General features: G+C 38.5%; 5 protein-coding genes and 1 long non-coding RNA gene across 9 annotated transcripts; 3 read left to right on the forward strand and 3 right to left on the reverse strand.

The window, feature by feature from the left end:
* Nucleotides 1-248: 248 nt before the first annotated feature.
* Nucleotides 249-3,042, reverse strand: LOC120014822 (cell division cycle protein 48 homolog). The gene has a single exon (XM_038866895.1). The coding sequence runs from the start codon at nt 2,936-2,938 to the stop codon at nt 431-433; it is 2,508 nt and encodes an 835-aa protein (XP_038722823.1). The 5' UTR covers nt 2,939-3,042; the 3' UTR covers nt 249-430.
* Nucleotides 3,043-3,249: 207 nt separating this feature from the next.
* LOC120014971 (transcription factor GTE12-like) lies at nt 3,250-7,279 on the forward strand. Its single transcript, XM_038867127.1, has 11 exons — nt 3,250-3,407; nt 4,039-4,973; nt 5,119-5,182; nt 5,255-5,398; nt 5,479-5,543; nt 5,674-5,734; nt 5,826-5,909; nt 6,005-6,126; nt 6,253-6,319; nt 6,667-6,788; nt 6,877-7,279. Exons 2-11 carry the CDS (start codon nt 4,155-4,157, stop codon nt 7,117-7,119), a joined length of 1,791 nt encoding a protein of 596 aa, XP_038723055.1. The 5' UTR covers nt 3,250-3,407; nt 4,039-4,154; the 3' UTR covers nt 7,120-7,279.
* A 25-nt stretch (nt 7,280-7,304) lies between these two features.
* LOC120014972 (eukaryotic translation initiation factor 4E-1-like) lies at nt 7,305-11,483 on the reverse strand. Its single transcript, XM_038867128.1, has 5 exons — nt 11,109-11,483; nt 8,794-8,962; nt 8,583-8,708; nt 7,729-7,794; nt 7,305-7,612 (listed from the first exon to the last, which is right to left on the reverse strand). Exons 1-5 carry the CDS (start codon nt 11,372-11,374, stop codon nt 7,562-7,564), a joined length of 678 nt encoding a protein of 225 aa, XP_038723056.1. The 5' UTR covers nt 11,375-11,483; the 3' UTR covers nt 7,305-7,561.
* Nucleotides 11,484-12,925: 1,442 nt separating this feature from the next.
* Nucleotides 12,926-14,366, forward strand: LOC120015198 (protein SRG1-like). The gene is made up of 4 exons (XM_038867486.1): nt 12,926-13,195; nt 13,292-13,539; nt 13,628-13,952; nt 14,032-14,366. The coding sequence occupies exons 1-4, from the start codon at nt 12,941-12,943 to the stop codon at nt 14,278-14,280; spliced, it is 1,077 nt and encodes a 358-aa protein (XP_038723414.1). The 5' UTR covers nt 12,926-12,940; the 3' UTR covers nt 14,281-14,366.
* Nucleotides 14,367-16,245: 1,879 nt separating this feature from the next.
* Nucleotides 16,246-18,363, forward strand: LOC120015199 (protein SRG1-like). Of its 2 annotated transcripts, none has more exons than XM_038867487.1 (5): nt 16,246-16,780; nt 16,908-17,192; nt 17,288-17,535; nt 17,619-17,943; nt 18,029-18,363. In XM_038867487.1, exons 2-5 carry the CDS (start codon nt 16,938-16,940, stop codon nt 18,275-18,277), a joined length of 1,077 nt encoding a protein of 358 aa, XP_038723415.1. In that variant the 5' UTR covers nt 16,246-16,780; nt 16,908-16,937; the 3' UTR covers nt 18,278-18,363. The 2 variants fall into 2 exon arrangements, with proteins under 2 accessions (XP_038723415.1, XP_038723416.1); XM_038867488.1 differs by having other exon boundaries at nt 16,911-17,192.
* LOC120015200 lies at nt 18,301-20,334 on the reverse strand. 3 transcript variants are annotated; one of them, XR_005471712.1, is made up of 3 exons: nt 20,151-20,334; nt 19,939-20,034; nt 18,301-18,726 (listed from the first exon to the last, which is right to left on the reverse strand). It is a non-coding gene; the product is annotated as an uncharacterized LOC120015200 (long non-coding RNA). The 3 variants fall into 3 exon arrangements; XR_005471711.1 differs by having other exon boundaries at nt 19,939-20,040; XR_005471710.1 differs by lacking the exon at nt 20,151-20,334 and having other exon boundaries at nt 19,939-20,130.
* Nucleotides 20,335-20,410: the final 76 nt, after the last annotated feature.

Below are 20,410 nucleotides of genomic sequence, written 5' to 3' on the forward strand. Positions count from 1 at the left end.
TTCCCCATTTTATGTGTTTTTTTTAAGTAAAGTGGAAATTAGTAAATCCGATTACACATTGAAAAGGAAAAAAAAATCCGAAAACTCCATGCAATCTACATTGCAGCTAATAAAGCTGAAGACAAAAATGGGAAGATTGCATTCTACATTGCAGCTAATCTTTCCTTGCTGGTAAATGTAATACTTGACCAGCATCATTAGGATTAGCAAAAGCTGAAGGAATTAGAACAAAAATATGCTATCAAAAGTATAAATTTCATTGAAAAAAATAAATCCTAAAACTCCATTACAGCTGCATTCTGCAACATTTTATGGAAGAACAATAATTGAGTGTAATTCAAACTCTAAATTTAAAGGCAAAACAAGTATAATAACAGTAACTAATTAGGAATTCCTGAAAGCAATATAAACCAATGATGAGCAAAAGCAGCTAGTCATATAGCTGGTCTTCATCTTCATCTTCATCTTCATCACCAGCAGCAGAAGATGTAAAGTAGTTCAAACCTTTGGGCACTGTTTCCGCGTTGGAGAATTTGGAATCATCCCTAAAATCTCTGGATTGCTGTAAAGTTTGAGCAAAGGCCTCGTATTTAATGATATCAAGATCACTGACACTCCTCCTGGCATATTTCATGGCTTCTTCAAAGTGGCATGCCATAATCTCTGCCACGTCATCCTCCACAACATTGATATCTTCCTCCATTGATTTGGAACACTCACTCTTACTCCTCTTCTTCTCCAGGTCCTTCTCAATATCCTCACGGATGGCATATTTACATGCTCGTTGGCAGATTTCCGTTATGTCAGCACCACTAAAGCCTTCAGTCAGCTTGGCAATAACTGATAGATCAACATTCTTCGAAACAGGAGATTTTCTAAGGCATGATTTGAAAATCTGCACGCGTGACCTCTCGTCTGGCAGAGGAATGTATATGAGTTGATCAAGACGACCTGGACGTAGAAGCGCGGGGTCTAGAATGTCAGGCCTGTTTGTAGCACCAATCACAAAGACAGTTTTCTTTGCTGACAAACCGTCCATTTCAGTTAAAAGTTGATTCAAGACTCTATCAGCAGCACCACCAGCATCTCCAACACTACTTCCCCTCTGAATGGCAATGGAGTCAAGCTCATCAAAGAATAGAACACAAGGTGAAGATTGGCGTGCCTTGTCAAAAACGTCTCTCACATTCGATTCACTCTCTCCAAACCACATAGTGAGCAGTTCAGGACCCTTGATACTAATGAAGTTTGCTTGACATTCGTTTGCAATAGCCTTGGCCATAAGAGTTTTGCCACAACCGGGAGGACCGTAGAACAGCACTCCCCGAGAAGGTGACATTCCAAACTTCTCAAATTTCTCTGGGTGCTCCACCGGATACGATACTGTTTCCTGGACCTCCTTCTTAACTTGCTCAAGCCCACCAATGTCTTCCCAGCTTGTGTTGGGTACTTCCACAATTGTTTCTCGTAGAGCTGAAGGATTGCTGTTTCCAAGACTAGCCTTGAAGTCCTCATTGGTGACAACCATGGAATTGAGAATTTCAGCATCAATGGTGTCATCGTCCAGATCGATCACATCCATCTTCTCCCTTATGCATTGTAATCCAGCTTCAGTGCAGAGAGCAGCAAGATCAGCACCAACATACCCATGTGTATCTTTTGCTACTCTCTCCAAGTTAACATCATCTGAGAGCTTCATCTTCTTGGAATGCACTCGAAGAACCTCAAGCCTCCCAACTTCATCTGGAACACCAATATCAATTTCCCTATCGAACCTCCCAAACCTCCTCAATGCAGGATCAATACTATTTGGCCTATTCGTAGCAGCAATAACAATCACATGAGCACGAGATTTGATACCATCCATGAGCGTCAAGAGCTGCGAAACAATCCTCCTTTCTATCTCCCCACCAGTCTTGTCGCGCTTAGGAGCAATCGAGTCAATCTCGTCCATAAATATAATCGCCGGAGCATTCTTCTCGGCTTCTTCAAAAGCCTTCCTGAGATTCCCCTCGCTCTCACCAGCCATCTTAGACATAATCTCAGGACCATTGATACAAATAAAGAAAGCCCCAGTTTCATTAGCAATAGCCCTTGCAATCAAAGTCTTCCCAGTACCAGGAGGACCATAAAGAAGAATCCCTTTTGGTGGCTTAATTCCAATAGCCTTAAAAAGCTGTGGATGCCTTAAAGGCAACTCCACCAACTCTCTAATCTGAGCCAATTGCTTCCTAACACCACCAATATCATCATAACCAATACCATCCAAACTCTCCTCATCTTCCCTCTTCACAGGCTCCCCTTCACAAAATATCTCAGTATCAGTACTAACCACACAGTACTCATCAGGATCAGTGTGCATAACCTTAAACTCCACGGCACGCATTGCCCCTCTCACAAGAAACAAATCACCCTTCCTCACCGGACGATATGTATCAAGAAAATAAGGCTTTAAATAAGCATCAAACAAATTCCCAGTAATTCCTTCAATTGTATCCTCCAATGGCAGAATATGAACCCTCTTCCCATACTTAATATTAGGGCAAATATGAACTGAAACCACATCCCCAAGCCTCACCCTCAAATTCGACCTCACAACCCTATTCATCCTTACCTTGAAATCCTCGCAGGATTCGTCGGCATTAACATTGCAGAGGGTATCTCTCTTCTTCTTACCTTTGATCAGAACCGTGTCGCCGATGAACATCTGGAGGGTCTCCATGGTTGTGGGGTGCACAGAAACCATAGAATTGTCATCTTCTAAGGATTCCTCCACAACGAGTCTGTTGGGGGATCTCTTCTTTCCGTTGCTCATGTTGTTGTCGTCGTTGTTGCCCCGATTTCTCTTCTTGTTTGAAAAAGTAGAAACTTTTCCGTGCTCACTCATAATAACAGAGTAGCATAGCAGAGTTTTTGCTTTTCGTAGATGCTCTGCCATTGTGTGGGAGCTTGTGTATTTATATGCGAACGAAATTGATTCCTACTTCCATTATCATTCGGATTTCCTAACACCAGAACCAATTTGGAATTCCTTATTTTGGGATTCTAAACAAATTTTCCCGTTGTGAAAGCAATCATACTTCCTGATGCAAATAGGATTTGGATCTCCTAATGTAACATCACTTTGTGTCTTCTTTTACTTGTTTTTTTTTTTAAGAAATTTTTTTTTAATATATAGTCATTGCAATATACGGCGTCGTATATTGCAAAAACCCCCCTATATCTATGTCAAATCCCGCGTCATTTAGACGTCAGAGATAGAAAACCTAAAGAGAGCGAGCACAGAGTCCAGTCTAGTCTTTCCCTACTCGCTCGTAAACCTCATCGCTTCGTCTTTTTAGGGTTTCACGATTCTGGGGACATCGCGGTTTTCTGCTCGCTTTGCGAATCGAAGGAATCAGGTTAAGGTATGTGTAATTTGGGTTATTATGTATTATATCTACGACTATTGATCTCAATTTGAACTCGTTGAGTGTGTATTCATCTGGGTTACTCCGTCGTGGTGCTCTACCTGTCTACTTTTTCTTCTTCTTGTGGTGTTTGTGAACTCAGCTGAGGTTGGATTTAATTCGTGATCACAAGTTCTGGTTTTGATACCAGCAAGTAAGATTTTGGGTTCTCGTCGGTTGCGTCCAAATTTCTTTCCTAGTCATAATCTTTAGGTATTGGGTATCTAGGTTTGGGAAATTGAGCTTCGCTTTACTGGAAGGTCTGGATGCACAGTATTATATTGGTCCTTTTGTGCTCTACTGTTTCAACCGACCATCTATATTGTGATTCTTCCCATGCTGTTTTCCCTAATTTTAGTCTTGTATCCCTCTGTATTAAGTTTATTTGCAATTTTTTTTGAAAAATTTATGCGAATTGCAATCCGATTGATATGTATTACGTAACTGTAAAATTACATCCTTCCTACCGCATGGGTCTATTACTGTCTTTTACCTTTTTTATGTTCGAGCTACCTTTTTTTCCTTGAGTTTTAGGCAGAACTGGTATAATTTGACCTTATGATTCTTTCTGCTGTTAAATTTTTTGCAGCTTATGCAGGTTTTGAAAAGTGTGATTACAAGGAGTTTGAATTTTTGGTTTTGGGTTATGGCATCGTAAATATCTAAACAGAGATAGTGGTACTTCCAATTTGCTTCGCTTCAACCATGATTGCTGCTGAAACTGTACTAGCAAAGGGAAGGCTGAGGATCAAATTTCCTTCAAAAAAATTAGAAACGGTTTCTGGAACAAGGTCCTGTGATTATGGACAAAACTTGTCACTTATAGATGTAGGCGATCATTGCAGTAAATATGGGAGCAATCATTCCGAGATGATTAAATCACACAGCGCTGTGATTTGCTCCTCAGTGAAAAAGAATTTTGGTGGTGATTTACCTGAGCAGAAATCTAATATAATGGCTGCTAAAAAGCGTGGACTGCCAGGGGAAGCCGAGTGTCAAAGGGAGAAGAAACAGAAGATTGATCGTGCTGTGACCCAGCAATGTGCTGCCATTCTGAAAGCATTGATGAGGCATCCAGCTGGTTGGGTTTTCAATCAAGCGGTGGATCCTGTGAAATTGAAGATTCCCGACTATTTCTCAATCATATCCAAACCCATGGATTTGGGAACAGTTAAATCGAAACTGGATAAAAACATGTACTTTAGCACTGAAGAGTTTGCTGCTGATGTAAGATTGACCTTCTCTAATGCAATGCTTTATAATCCTCGCTGGAATGATGTCCACAAAATGGCAGAGGAACTGAAGAATATTTTTGAGCTCAAGTGGAAATCTGTTGAGGACGAACGGAACTGTGAAAGACTGAAGTTTGGACAGGGAAATGTTTTGAGTGGGCATGCAAAGGAATTTTATGAGGCAAGACAAAATTGCCCTAGAACATCTCATTTGAGTACCAGTTTATCTACCGGCACACCTAAGTCAGCTGAAGGGAAGACAATTGGAACTTGTGATGCAAAATCAGCAAAAGTGAGTTTTACCATTGATAATTTTCTTGTACTAGTTTTGTTAGATCTGGTATGTACTAGTTGGATTTGAACAGTCATTTGTATAATAGTTTTTGCGATAAGGGTTTGCATTGCTTCTCCATCTCATGTGTGTTAACATCTTTTAGGTGAAGCTTGCTAAAGTAGGACAGAATTGCGAACGCAAGCCAGTAGCAGAGAATTTTTGTGAAGGTATGGAAATGGCAGTCAACAGTTTCTGCTTTATGGCTCTTTGCTGGAGCTAATTCACCATGTGTCTATTAGGCAATGATACTGTTAGTAGACGTGCTCGTGGCTTTGCCAACACCAAGCCATCAATGAGCCATGTTGTGTGCAAATGTCGCACTATTGGGAGAAATATGTGTAGATGTAGCCTCGCTGTTGACTCGGTTCATGCGTCCTCAGTTGGTTAGTTGCTATTTTCCCTCAATATTATGCGTTGGTTGTGATAATTTTAGCTGGCTAATCTTTTCTTCCCTGTGTTGTAGACAATTCATCTGAAATATCGATTGGAGGAGATCATCATCCAAGCATTGCAGATATTTCCAAACTGGTATAAATCTTATTATTATTTCTTTGATTATTCATAGGAGAGGGCGATTTAAGCCCCTGTACTTAGGCTGGATGATGAGGGGATTGACTTTTATGGAACATGGAACTGACAGTTTCGTATGCAAATGCAGGATTGGCAGGCAAAAAAGACATCGACATCACACACAAGCAAGTCAGATGGAACTTCTGATGGTGAGTAGTTTTTCTCGTTTGTTTTATGTGATTTGAGCACTTGGTAAGCGATGTTATGACTATTGACTATGTTGCTGAAATTGTTGTAAAGGGGCTGTGAGTTCTATTGAAGATGAGAGTTTATGTCTTAGTTCTCAACTTACAATTTCTGCCACTGATGCAACGTCTGTGGAAGGTCAGTTTATCTTCAAAAATTTAATGTCTCCTGTAAAAGTAGCTGCAGGCATTCGGCTTTATATTGAGAGCCTCGTTCTTTTTTCTTGGGTTCAGGATGGGGAACTTCCATATATGATGTAGAGTTGTCACCAAAAAGGGCTCTTCGCGCTGCAATGCTCAAGAGTCGCTTTGCTGACACTATCGTGAAAGCGCAACAGAAGACTCTTCTTGATCAGGTGGTCCTTTATTTCGTTATGGGATTGTTTTGTATTCTAGATCTGGATGTCCGCAACATATATTCAGAACGTTTTGTGGTGTATGGTATTGCATATTGCTCATACAAGCCTTTTCCCATCACTTAGGGTGATAAGGCTGATCCAGTGAAGCTGCGGGTAGAGAAGGAAAAACTGGAAAAGAAGCAGCGTGAAGGTGAGACTTATGCAACTTTGCAATTATTTGAACTTTGAAGTGTCTAGATTTACCGTGTCTATTGGCAAGAAGGAAGTTTAGATAAATTCTTTTTCATTGACAAATAAAGAAACTCTTTGTCTGCTACTCTGCTTAAATATGCTTTCTGAATGGTTGCCTAGAAAGAGGGATTTTTAATAGGAAAACTTTGAAACCACACAGAATAAGATATTATATGATTTTTAATATGCAGCATGAGTTTTGAATCTATTTCTCTTGACTCCCCATTCGGCCTCACTTTATTTTGTCCTTTTGAAATCCATTTACTATTTTTTTTCTCTAAAATATACTGTTCTTGGTACAATCAGAGAAAGCTAGGATTGAAGCCCAAATTAGGGCCACCGAGGCTGCTGCTCGGGAAAGGGAAGAAGCGGAACTGAAAAAACACAGAGAGAAAGCCAGGGAAGCATCTCGCATTGCCCTCCTGCAGGTTTGGGCTGTTTCCATACCCCATTCATCATATGATGTGTTTACTTTGAGTGGCGTATTCATTTCTCTTTTTTTGGTATCATATACAGATGAAAAGAACTGTTGAAATTGAGCAGAATGTGTTGATCGAAAGAGAACTTGAGATGCTTTGTGGATGTTCGTTATTATACCATCTTGATACTGAAGGTTCTGGTGTTGAGGGTAAATTTGTGTTTAGGCATATTGGGAACCCATTAGAGCGATTGGGTTTGTTTATGAAGGATTATATGACAGAGGAGGAGGAAATCTTCAATCCTGGAGAAGAGGGGGAGATTTTTCCCGTGAAATGTTAGATTGGATTTCTCTCTTCTGCTCGTGCTTGTAATTTAGTTGTGGTGGGCGGGGAAAGGAGTCATAACTCAGCTGTAAATGAACGCATTTTTGGTAGGGTTTGGAGAATTTTTGTAATTATTTACACGTTGAAATCAAAGCATAAGATAACTATTGATCCTACAGACATCTCGTGGCTGTGAAAATCTGATAGACAATTGTAGTATTTTTTTTAAAGCAACCATGTCTACCGTTTCTGTACAGATTTTTACAGTTATACATTACAAAACAACACAATTTGGCTATTCATGAAACTTTACTTAAAAGAAAATTTGCCAAAACACTAAGCAGGCAGGACTACATCCATGAAGAAGTCCAAAATTATCTAGAATGCGATCTGAGCTGCCATTACATAAAGAAAAGCCTTCATCCAGTGTCATATGCTAGAGACTGAGACTATACAACTCATATAGTGTACTTACTCTTAGCATTCTTGTCAAACAATTTTGCATCCTCCTGAAAGAGCAAACCGGCATATTACTCCAAGTAAGCTTGTATTGCATACAATATAAGCGCATGATGAATTTATGATATATGAACGAACAAGAATAAACATAAAAATAAAAACTCACATGAAATATGAACCCAATATTGTCATTGTGATCAATAAACTTCTTCCATTGCTTTCCGATGCTCAACTGCGACAACATAGAAATTTTGAAATTTTTGCAAGATCCAAGTGACCAAAATAAAAGTAAAATTGAAGGCAGGCAATTCAGACAAATGCAACTGCCCCCTATATGTAACTGAATGTAGCCAATGTATGACTGGTTACAACTTCTGACCCATCTATCTATATACTACTAGATATAAAGTGGGTGAGGCAAGCTGGTTTGCCGACACGTGGGCCATGTCATTGGAAAGGAAGCTCCTTTCAGTGGTAAAAAGGGAATAATAAAGAATATTGGAAAGGATAAGAGGAGGGTTATCATCCCTCTGAAATATGTTTGCTTCTGGTGTTGACACGTGCACAATAGTTTGAGGAAATAAATTTTTATGAGAAAAGCGACTTCTCAATCTTCTTCATCTTCACGCCTCTCTTCTCCGGAAGCCTCTTTGCTTTCTCATCTGTTTCATGACTCAAGAGTGCATTGAGCCGCGCCATCGGCGCAGCGAGCATGCTAGTGTAGTTCAAACTAGGTGGGAACAAGAAATAACAGAAGAGACTACAAGATCAATTTTGAATGGAATTTTGTTCTTTTGAGTGGGAACTACAGGATCATAAACATTAAAATTAACGTGACTGGCATTAGGCAATACGTACAAGCAGAACGAAAAAAACACATTATTAGGAACAACCAAGAGCACAGATATGATCCACTCTCCACGTTAACTGACCAAGTAGATAGTTTTACCAAAAGCTAGAGACTAATGTTTCTACAACAAAAGAGAGAAGATATGGATTGTTTATTTCCAAAGGCAGTACCTGAGCAGCTTCATTTGAAGCATTCTTTGTCCAGAGAGATATTCTTTCTTGCCTACCTCTAACATTGACAACTGCTCCGCAAATTTCATCTCCATGATCAAACTGCTCCCCAATCATAGCCAACAACTAACACCCACGTAAAAATAGAATAAGATACCATATGGGATAAATATTCAATGTCAACTGGTGTACGCTAGGTACAGATTCATACCGTATACAGCCAGTACTTATCAGACCTCCCTTTAGTAGGAAATGTTGCAGTCCAATTCCCCCCATTTGAACAAACAGGGTCCTCCCATTTAGGCTCAATCTTATATTTGAAACAATAGAGGTCAGTTCCCACAGCCAGCTGACTTGGTTGACGTATGTTGTTGAATACACTGAATACATGATCATTTAAAAGTTGAAATAATCAGACATTACCAGTAAAGAAAAGCAAACACGACAAGCCTATATTCAAAACCTCAGGGTCATCCACATGAATCCTTAATCTAGATTTAGGTTTTGACAAAGTTTTACCTTGACCATCGACCTATTATCATTACCTCAGATCTGGGACCACCATTAGAATAGACAACAGTGACTAAGAGAAGTTCCTCAAAACTCTTTCTTTTAATCTTACTTCAATAGCAGAATGAGCTATTAGAATCTCTTTTTAGGCATTTACAAAAAAACAAACTTTATGAAGACTTGCTTGCTTGGAATTCAATTCATAAGATACCAAAATCTATGGTTTGCATACATAAATTTGATTAATTTTCGCAATAAATTCCATCGGGTAGTCCCCCCCCACCCCAACAACTTGTTCCTGGCACACACCAGAGAGAAAAATAGAACGCGTATTTTTTTTTTCATTTTTTTCGCTTGATTGGTGAGGAAGCGATCTCCATACATCCCCGCGTCTGCATTCTTTAAACACTAAATCTTGGTCCTCAGTCCACAGGGACCCAAAAAATGATCTTTATGATGTAACAACTATAATCACTAGAAAGCAGAATCCAACTTCAACTACAAACAATTCAAGTGGGCATCCGAAATAGAAAAACTTGAACATTGCAAAACTTATTGAGGTATGGCAGATCATATCACAACACACACAATCAGTTTATTAGATATACGAATTCCAAGAAAACAAATTGAAGAGTTTATTTTCAGATTCTGACATGAATACACTATATAACATAACAGGGTCATTATCAGTCAACAACACAAAAGTAAAAGCGGCAAACATAAATTTATAACATATTGAACAATAGAAATAAATTGTTCATCTCATGATAATACACAACAAATTGGGCCGTCAGAGACACATTTGTCATGTCACCTTCTTAACTCATACAGGAGAAACTTATAATATAAAGTATCTTATGCCACAATTAATACATGTAAGTGCCATCCAATAAAAACAAAATACTCTAATAATTAATAAAGACACACAATAAAGCTGAGAAAGAAAAGTTAGTCTCATATTTAAGTGTTAAAACTTACTGTTACGGCATGTATTTAATTACTCTTTTCCATGCATATTTGTACTAGAAACCATAAAAAACGAAAGCAATAGGTTTAGGTCATAACTCCTATGATCCATATATATCCCGAGTATCCAAGCCCTTACAGTTATAGGAAGCGTCACTTAGCATTTCCTACAAGTGATGGCCCATAAAGTGGAGCACAAAATAATTACTGTTGCAATCAATGCAGACACATCCCTTGCAAAATAACCCAAATTTACAGTAGCTTGAAATTCTACCGGATCTACTTTTAATGAGAAAGATGGACTCCAATTCTTGCAAGAGCATATAGTCATTTTATATGAATTTAATAAGAGCCATTGCTCCCAAAAATAATGATATTCGTAAGGCATGAAGAAAATAGCACAAAGGGCCTCATATATTTCTGGAGATGGATATGTAAGAAAATTACCCAACATTTGTCTTCCTCAGTACTAAGAAAATGTGTCAAATGGTTAGGGAGCATCCAAGGAAGAGTGCCGGTATTAGGACTTAATCCCAATCGGATACATGAAAATAATTAGGATCAACTATGTGGATCTTCTTTCAGCGTGCAATCTGGTCTTAAGTATACTAAACATATCTCGTTGGTAGAATTTCATTGTCCCTCGCCCAAAGGGTGCCTTTGATATTGGCCTCTTCATTTCAATATTAAATATCAGATTCAATCATCTTTCTTCCAAACGCTCTCGATAACGTTCAAAAGGATCCTTATTGTAAGAAAATTAAAGGGAAAGAAAGTACAAAAAAAGCCTAAACTAGAATTTCATACAAATTAGGTTAAATAAGTATTCTTTCCTACTACAAGATCATCTTGGTCATGAACAAGTAACCAAAACACATCCAAGCAAAGTGGAGTTCGTTTCAATCGAAGATTTATCCGATCACCAAAATCATAAAGCTAACGTTCATTTTATTTCATTCCATTTCGTTTCCGTATCGCACTAAATAACTCCGACACAAAAAAAAAATACATGAAATATTGAGAAAGAAAGCGAATACCCTAAAAATTCACCTCCAAAACTCTTCAACAGTCGCAAAGGTGTAGATTGAGCGCATAGAACTACCCCAGGCGGCCTGCTTCGACTTTGCAGAGAGATTATCAAACCAGAAAGTCCAAGAGTGCTCGAGCGGGTGCTGCTGGAGGGGAATTTCAGCTGATTTCTTGATCGACGAGTCCTCCTCTCCGACGATCTCGCCTTCCTCGGTGTCGTCATCATTTGGTGGGTTCTCAGGGTTCGTTTGTTCCTCTGTCGCAGTTGGTATTTCTTCGACCCCCATTCTCTCACAGTGCGCAACTGTGTTAACTTCTTCTTGCTTGTTATGGTGGTATATCAAATTCAAGGTCTTGGGTCTTTTTTTACTTTAGGGATGAATGATTTTTGGCCCTGATCATGATATTGTTAGCAACTTATAACAACTACTCTGCTATAGTGCTAATTGGGTTTTCTTTTTGCATAATTCAAAGATTATATCAAAAGTATAGACAGCCAAGCACCACCTTAACGGGTAAGTTTGCTTTAACTTGAAATTTGGAACCAATACAGTTCAGGACTATTGGAATTTTGAAATTGACACCTCAAAAGAAAAAAGAAGAAGGTATGGATCAACTATAATGCGTGACAGCACATTTTACTGTATAGTTTGATGTTTTTAGACATTTATAAACTCTATATGTCTCACGTGATGTATATGAAATTTTATACGTATAACTCCGTAGTTTAGATAATTAAGATACAATGGCTCGGATTCCTATTATATTGAGTCTTCAATTTTCATTTGACTGTTGCAGCAGAAAGATTTAGGAAGATTACTCTAAAAGAAGTGAAAAAGCACTCTCTATCAGCTAAATGAAACTGAAGGCCGGCCGGCAAATCAAAAGGAATGGAGATGGGTTCCACTCATACCACGTCCAAATGCTTTTGTTCTTAACGCTGGAGACATCATGGAGGTACTGTCTTTCTTTCCATTAGTTGCAGAAGTTAATTATTATGTCCTGGTTAAACTCAACTTTTAGTGAATATGATTCTTTTAAGGAAATCAGCGGCGAGTCAGCGAAAAAGGGCTTTATTGTAGATTATTAGTCTAAAACACCAAAGCCTGCAAGCTTCTTTTCTTCTTGAGGCAGAATATTCAGATGGCCATTAGACAACAAAATACTAGTAAAACCAGCCTTATTGATCTGCTTAATCCTGCGATTTTCCGACAAGTACCAGTGGCATAGTATTTTTGAAGGAGTTTTTCGCTCGGAAATTGAATGCAAATTCCATATCTGGATTACCTTACCTGAGAGCATTAGATGTGCAAAGCAGCTTAAGATAAATGATTTTGAGTTATTTCCTGCACGTCCACAATGTTGTATACTTTTAATAGTGCCAGCCGTATATGATTGTCACTCAACATATAAAGATGCAGGAATAGGTAAACAACACCCGTGTGGAGAACATGCAAGATGTACGTAGATCTTTTACAATAGAAGTGATAGGGATCTCAGTAGATGAGATTTTAGTCATTCCATAATCAATTATGTCCCTTGATTATGTGCATCAGATTTTGTGGGCCTTACACTTATATCGATCAATGATCAAGATTGATTGATGACTGAGATCTCTACGACTTATGGAACGAGGTGTTTGAAAACAATACAAACACGGCAGTCTTTTTCTTGATTTGTTATTAATTACAGATAACTTTCAAAGCCTGGTGGCGCCCATCTCTTAATATAGTAGAGCAGCCGGCCAGTAGGTAGCAGGAATTGAGAGGTAAGAAAAGAGACCCTTTGAATTTGTTACATATATATATATATATAGAGAGAGAGAGAGAGAGGAGAGACAGTATAAGCAAGCAATGGAGCAAAAGCTACCAAGGCTAGGGGGTTCTCTGCTGGTTCCTAGCGTTCAAGAGCTGGCAAAGGAGCCCCTCAAGACATTACCAACCAGATATGTCCGAACCGATCTAGACCATCCATTGACTTCGTCAGATACCACAACTATACCGCAGCAGATCCCTGTCATCGACATGAACATGTTCAAGTCCGAAGAATTCATGAATTCAGAGCTCGAAAAGTTTCACAATGCATGCAAAGAGTGGGGTTTCTTTCAGGTACACTAATGCATTTGTCTGAGATGCACATCACTATTAGTGTTTTTGTGATAATATTTGTCATTCAAGGAAATTAATTGTGGAAGTTGTCTGCAGTTACTAAATCATGGAGTAAGTGAGGAATTGGTGGAGAAAGTGAAGAAACAAGTTCAAGAATTCTTCGACCTTCCAATGGAAGAGAAGAAGAAGTGTTGGCAACAGCCCGGTGACTTGGAAGGATTTGGTCAGGCCTTTGTTGTCTCTGAAGAGCAAAAGCTTGATTGGGCTGATATGTTCTACATAATCACTCTTCCAATCCAATTGAGAAACCCCCATCTGTTCGCTAAGCTTCCTCTTCCCCTCAGGTTATCTATTCCTCATAACCATTTAACATTCTATCAGCACAGTAGTACTCGTATTGCATAAACAAATTCTGTTGCTCTGCATATGCAGGGATACCTTGGAGGCTTATTCAAGAGACTTGAAAAACCTGGCCATGGAAATACTCAGTTTCATGGCAAAAGCACTAAAAATGGAACCTAATGACATGAAGTTACTGTTTGAAGAAGGAATGCAGGGGATGAGGATGAACTACTATCCTCCATGCCCACAACCAGACCTTGTGATTGGACTCACCCCCCACTCTGATTCTGTTGGCCTCACAATACTTCTCCAAGTAAATGAAATGGAGGGCCTACAGATCAAGAAAGATGGGATCTGGGTTCCTGTTAAACCACTACCTAATGCTTTCATAGTCAACATTGGAGACGTTTCAGAGGTAACATCAATTACCTAATACATGCTTTATCTTGTATAGTACCTGAATCAGATGATCTTGAATGATTATGGTTTGGCAGATTGTAACCAATGGAGTCTACCAAAGCGTTGAACACCGAGCGATGGTTAATTCGGTGAAGGAGAGGCTTTCCATTGCCACATTTTATGGTCCGAAGCTGGACTCAGATATTGGTCCAGCACCGAGCCTTGTTAGTCCAGAGAACCCTCCAATGTTTTGCAGAATAGGAACTGCAGACTACTTCAAGGGTTATCTTTCTCGCGAACTTAGTGGGAAATCGTACTTGGATGTCATGAGGATTTCAAAGTAAAGAGGCTCAGAGCCCAGAGGGACTGAAAACTTCCTGTATCTGAATATATTGCTCAATAAAACTGTTCTGTCCAGTACTTTTAAGTATTTTCATTCCAAATATCAACTGACAACCCTCATCAAAACCATCATAGGTATACCATCCACACACACACACACAACAGAGAGATAAATTACAAGAGCACAAACATATAAATTGAAGTGTTGTTTCTACCATCTTAATCAATTTACAACAAGAATCAAATATAATACTCTGTTGTTTCCCTACACTACACGGACCAATGGCTTCATTCCCCATTCCAAATCTCAAGTATATCAACCCACAATTTCCAACAGTACCTTACTGATTAGTATTTCATGTCCAATGTTGGAATTGAACCAAAGCCTTTCAGCAGACGTCATCTGCATCATTCTTGTATCTAACCTAGCATTTGTAAAAATAAATAAACTATTGAGTCAGAAGTAAGCAATCTAACAAAAACTAACCCCATATTAACTGAAATAATTGCCTTTAACCGAACGATTGATCTGTTAATTTTATGTCAATAACCGATTGTTTGCACTCCTACCTAGGAAGAAGTACCATTTTGAAGTTGAAATTTCATGTGTCAAATTGAAAATTTAATTCATTAATTATTTTTCAGGGAATATTAATGATTCCATATATAGAGCTCTTGGAGTACTTTGCGGGCGTTCCTTCCCTCCCAAGGTTTTATCAGGAAATAATCTCGTCTCTCCCAATGTTAAAATCATAACCTGCACCTTTTTGTGGATGCATATTTTTACATCTAGTTCTTACCCTCCCCTCACGATTTAATTAGGAAATAATCTCACCTCCACCACAGCTAGACTAAAATGATTGTTTATCATAAAACCTAGCTAGCTATCACCCCAACAAAGTTTCCCTTCTCTTCGGGCGATGGTTTCGTACCCTTCAACATCTCCAGGCCTTACCTTGTACTTGTCTTTCTCTTCCCGAGGAAGCTTGTAAAATTCTTCGATCTCATATTTCAGCTCCTCCATTACTGAAGAGCTTGCACCATGGTTCACCATCTGCATACACGTTTGCCAAACAGTAACCTTTTCTTTCCTTTTTTTGCTGTATTTTTACTCCAACACGTTTGGCTCAAATCTCTATTATTAACGTGTCATTATGACTTCTTTTTCTTGTCTATTACGTGTTTAATTGAAACATAGAAAAATTCATGACTTCGATGATGATGAGAGGCAACAACTGCCTGCAACCCTAATTTCAATCGTTCTGTATCTCATGATCATGATAGCAACTTATAACAACTACTTTGCTAATTGGGTTTTCTTTTTCATAATTCAAAGATTATATAAAAAAATATAGACAGCCAAGTGGCACCAATGCCTATTAATTAAGAATAATTTATTTAATTTAACGGATAAATTTGGATCAACTTTAACGCGTGACAACGCATTTTACTGTGTTTTTCGATACATATAAAATCTTGTACGTAAAGAAGTGAAAAAGCACTCTCTTAATCAGGTCATATGGCTACAGCCTTAAAGATGAATGGCAAGGAAAGGAAAGACTTGTTTGATGATGGAGTTCAATCAGTTAGAATGAACTACTATACCTATAGGTTTCACTCCTCACTCTGATGCTGATGTGCTTACGATTCTCTTTCAGCTAAATGAAACTGAAGATCGGCCTGCAAATCAAAAGGAAAGGAGATGGGTTCGAATCATACCCACGTCCAAATGCTTTTGTTCTTAATGCGGGAGACATATCATGGAGGTACTGTCTTTCTTTGCATTAGTTGTAGAAGTTAATTATTATCTCTTGGTTAAATTTGTTGGGTTTGAGAGGTGGAGAGAAGTAGAGAACACATAGAACATTCACTTCATTTCATATATTTACACGGTAGTGTAGCAATACATATATATAGACATACACATAATTCTTGACTTTTTCACATACACAATTCTAGAACGTCCCAATACATGTGGTTGTAACTCATGTCACATATACACAACATATACCACACATTAGCACACACATGTAGCACGTGAGTATTCCAACAAAATTCAACTTTTAGTGAATATGATTCTTAAGAAAATCAGCGACGAGTCGGCGAAAAAGGGCTTTATTGTAGATTATTAGTCTAGAACACCAAAGCCTGCAAGCTTAAGCTGAATGATTTTGAGTTATTTCCTGCATATCCACAATGTTGTGTACTGTTAATAGTGCCAGCCGTATGCGATTGTCACTCAACACGTAAGATGCAGGAAAAGGGAAACAACACCCGACGGGGGAACATGCAACATGTACGTATATCTTTTATCTTATTTATGTAAGAGGCTGAAAGTTAGCTATATAGTGGTGCGGTGCGGCGGTGCCTAACATGGTGTTTGAAAACAATACAAACACGGCAGTCTATTTCTTGATTTGTTATTAGTTACAGCTAACTTTCAAAGCCTTGTGGTGCCAATCTGATAATAAAGTACAGCAGCCGGCCAGTAGGAATTGAGAGGTAGGAAAAGTTGTCCCTTTCGGGTTGGATTTTTCTAGGCTTGAATTTGCTTTTAGTTTGTTGTCTATGAGATATATATATATATATATATATATATATATATATATATATATATATATATATATAGGAGGAGGAGGGGAGCGAGTATAAGCAAGCAATGGAGCAAAAGCTAACAAGGCTAGGGGGTTCTCTGCTGGTTCCAAGCGTTCAAGAGCTCGCAAAGGAGCCACTCAAAACATTACCACCCAGGTATGTCCGAACTGATCAAGACCCTCCATTTACTTCACCAGATACCGCAGCTTTTCCGCAGCAGATCCCTGTCATCGACATGCACATGTTAAAGTCCGAAGAATTCATGAATTCAGAGCTCCAAAAGTTTCACAATGCATGCAAAGAGTGGGGTTTCTTTCAGGTACACTAATGCATTTGTCTAAGATGCACATCACTATTTGTCTTTTGTGATAATCTTTGTCATTCGGGGAAATTAATGGTGAAAGTTGTCTGCAGTTACAAAATCATGGAGTAAGTGAGGAATTGGTGGAGAAAGTGAAGAAAGAAGTTCAAGAATTCTTCAACCTTCCAAAGGAAGAGAAGAAGAAGTGTTGGCAACAGCCTGGTGACTTGGAAGGATTTGGTCAGGCCTTTGTTGTCTCAGAAGAGCAAAAGCTTGATTGGTCTGATATGTTCTACATAGTCACTCTTCCAACCCAATTGAGAAAACCCCATTTGTTTGCTAATCTTCCTCTTCCCCTCAGGTTACCTATTCCTCATGACCTTAACATTTTATCAGCACAGTACTCGTATTGCATAAACAAATTCTGTTGCTCTGCATATGCAGGGATACATTGGAGGCTTATTCAAGAGACCTGAAAAACCTGGCCATGGAAATACTCAGTTTCATGGCAAAAGCACTAAAAATGGAACCTAATGACATGAAGTTACTGTTTGAAGAAGGAATGCAGGGGATAAGGATGAACTACTATCCTCCATGTCCACAACCAGACCTTGTGATTGGATTCACCCCTCACTCTGATTCTGTTGGGCTCACAATACTTTCCCAAGTAAATGAAATGGAGGGCCTACAGGTCAAGAAAGATGGGATCTGGGTTCCTGTTAAACCACTACCTAATGCCTTCATAGTCAACATTGGAGACATTTTGGAGGTAACATCAAATTCAATTACCAAATACATGCTTTATCTTGTGTAGTACCTGAATCAGATGATCTTGAATGATTATGGTTTGGCAGATTGTAACCAATGGAGTTTACCGTAGCATTGAACACCGAGCGATGGTTAATTCGGTGAAGGAGAGGCTTTCCATTGCCACATTTTATAGTCCGAAGCTAGACTCAGATATGGGTCCAGCACCGAGCCTTGTTAGTCCAGAGAACCCTGCAATGTTTCGCAGAATAGGAACAGCAGACTACTTCAAGGGTTATTTTTCTCGCAAACTTGGTGGGAAATCATACTTGGATGTCATGAGGATTTCAAAGTAAAGAGGCTCAGAGCCCAGAGAGACTGAAAACTACCTGTATCTGAATATATTGCTCAATAAAACTGTTCTGTCCAGTACTTTTAAGTATTTTTCATTCCAAATTTCAACCGACTACCCTCATCAAAATTTGGAGCTGAACCATCATCAAAAGAATCATAGGTATACAATCCACACACACACACACACACAGAGATAGCAATCAAATGAGCACAAACATAGAAATTGAAGGATCGTTTCTACCATCTTAATCAATTTACAACAAAAATCAAATATAATGCTCTGTTGTCTCCCTACGCTACACGGACCAATGGCTTCATTCCCTATTCCAAATCTCAAGTATATCAACCCACAATTTCCAACAGTACCTTACTGATTAGTATTTCATGTCCAATGTTGGAATGGAACCAAAGCCTTTCAATGGACAATATCTGCATCATTCTTGTATCTAACCTAGCATTCGTAAAAAAAATAAATTATTGAGTCAGAAGTAAGCAATCTAACAAAAACTAACCCCATATTAACAGAGACAAGGAGAAATTTTAGATATATCAATTTAAAATTTTAAACCAATCACACGATACAAAAAGATTCATTGAATCAGACTGAAGATAAATAACTCCTTGTAGATTTTTTTTCTGGCAGGCATTTTACATGATACCAACAACAGTATTCCACCTCAAAAGGACTTTCAACTTTCAAGCTATAAGACAATTTGAATCATAATTTTCACCTCGGCTCTCCCAATCAGTACATTGATTGTATCACTAGAATTTGTAAAGGGAGTCAAGATTTTTAGCATCAATATTATTAGAATAATTTCAAACATATAAGTACCTTTTTATTTTAATGCAAAAAACGTTACCAATGGGCAGAGAGAAAGTGCAATATAAAGGGAAAGAACATACAAGTTGATAAAAAAAAAAGTCAAGAAGATAAATTACCAGAAAAACTTTAGTACTCTGATAGAATATAATCCATGGTCCAAATTTGATTGCCAGAACACAAAAGTAAAAAAGAAAACAGTTTAGGGACATAAAAAAGCAGACGTTTAGGAACTCATGGCCAGTCACTCCTTTAAAAATCAAATCTAGGCTTTTTGGATAATTATATAGTGCCTCAAGAGCTTCTATTCACATTCACAACTGAAAACCCAGTACCTAAGTAACACAAATCTCTCAGACAATGACACCACCAAAAGGTTTCCCGGATAAAACCCAGTTCCCATTGCCATCCGCAAGAGCCCACAAGTAATTCTTAATCGAAGTGAAACAAAACAGGCAAAATCTGAAGAAAAATACAAACATCGATTGAAAAATTAAATCAACCGGCATTGCCACAATTGGTAGTTAGGTACTAATTCAAAACACAAACCCAAAAGCTAAAAGGCACAAGTTCCCAATTGCAAAAAAAAGAAAAACGTAAATAAAGACTAAGACTAAGACGACAAAGAAAAGGAAATAAATTATCAATACCAAGGCTTTACTAAGCTGCAACTTCCGAAAAAACACAGACAACAAAGTCATGAAATGAAAACTCAAAAACCCACAAAATAAAACCAAAAAAAGGAGATCAATAACAAATCTTTACGCCTTCCAAGGCTTGTTAATTTACAAACAACCAACACCTTAACAACACAAACCCGGAGAGGTAAAAAAATGTTACCTTTTGAGCAGATGCCATCTCTCAAGAGGAATGCCATGGCCAGGGCCAGTTTGGCCCTGGGTCGGAGTTGCAGGGAACATCTCAAACCCTAGCATTCTAAAACTAGAGAAAAGAGGAAATGAGAGAGATGAAAAAAAAAAAGAGTGGGCAAAGAAAAGAGAGAATAAAAAGAAAAGTAGGGTTGAAGGGTTTTCGAGGAGAGGCGGTATTACCTCACTGGGTTTGGTCCTGTGCGGAGAAAGCGAGAGGAATTGAGGGTCGAGACTGCACGAATCCCAAAGACAAAAACAAGCAGATAGAAACGAACGGACAGACAGAGAGAGAAAGAGAAGGTGTTGTTCTCTGTTTTATTGTCTAGTTTTTATTTGTGGAGGGTTTTGAAAAGAAACCCCGCAACCCCGCCCTCTTCTCTTCAAGTTCGCTTTGTTTCAAAAGAGGAGGGGTTTAGTCAATATCTTACTGATTTAGTTTA

The sequence above is a fragment of the Tripterygium wilfordii genome, chromosome 14 (assembly GCF_013401445.1).
Source record: "Tripterygium wilfordii isolate XIE 37 chromosome 14, ASM1340144v1, whole genome shotgun sequence".
Lineage (NCBI taxonomy): Eukaryota > Viridiplantae > Streptophyta > Magnoliopsida > Celastrales > Celastraceae > Tripterygium > Tripterygium wilfordii.

Excerpts from the sequence above, each read along its gene's own strand:
- LOC120014822 (XM_038866895.1), bottom strand. The coding sequence starts at position 2,938 with ATGGCAGAGCATCTACGAAAAGCAAAAACTCTGCTATGCTACTCTGTT.
- LOC120014972 (XM_038867128.1), bottom strand. The coding sequence starts at position 11,374 with ATGGGGGTCGAAGAAATACCAACTGCGACAGAGGAACAAACGAACCCT. Across the intron at positions 7,795-8,582 it reads CTTCAAATGAAGCTGCTCAG|TTGAGCATCGGAAAGCAATG; the intron begins GTACTGCCTTTG and ends ATGTTGTCGCAG. Across the intron at positions 7,613-7,728 it reads ATATTGGGTTCATATTTCAT|GAGGATGCAAAATTGTTTGA; the intron begins GTGAGTTTTTAT and ends TTGCTCTTTCAG.
- LOC120015198 (XM_038867486.1), top strand. The coding sequence starts at position 12,941 with ATGGAGCAAAAGCTACCAAGGCTAGGGGGTTCTCTGCTGGTTCCTAGC. Across the intron at positions 13,196-13,291 it reads AAGAGTGGGGTTTCTTTCAG|TTACTAAATCATGGAGTAAG; the intron begins GTACACTAATGC and ends AGTTGTCTGCAG. Across the intron at positions 13,540-13,627 it reads AAGCTTCCTCTTCCCCTCAG|GGATACCTTGGAGGCTTATT; the intron begins GTTATCTATTCC and ends CTGCATATGCAG.
- LOC120014971 (XM_038867127.1), top strand. The coding sequence starts at position 4,155 with ATGATTGCTGCTGAAACTGTACTAGCAAAGGGAAGGCTGAGGATCAAA. Across the intron at positions 4,974-5,118 it reads GTGATGCAAAATCAGCAAAA|GTGAAGCTTGCTAAAGTAGG; the intron begins GTGAGTTTTACC and ends AACATCTTTTAG. Across the intron at positions 5,544-5,673 it reads TTGCAGATATTTCCAAACTG|GATTGGCAGGCAAAAAAGAC; the intron begins GTATAAATCTTA and ends ATGCAAATGCAG.
- LOC120015199 (XM_038867487.1), top strand. The coding sequence starts at position 16,938 with ATGGAGCAAAAGCTAACAAGGCTAGGGGGTTCTCTGCTGGTTCCAAGC. Across the intron at positions 17,193-17,287 it reads AAGAGTGGGGTTTCTTTCAG|TTACAAAATCATGGAGTAAG; the intron begins GTACACTAATGC and ends AGTTGTCTGCAG. Across the intron at positions 17,536-17,618 it reads AATCTTCCTCTTCCCCTCAG|GGATACATTGGAGGCTTATT; the intron begins GTTACCTATTCC and ends CTGCATATGCAG.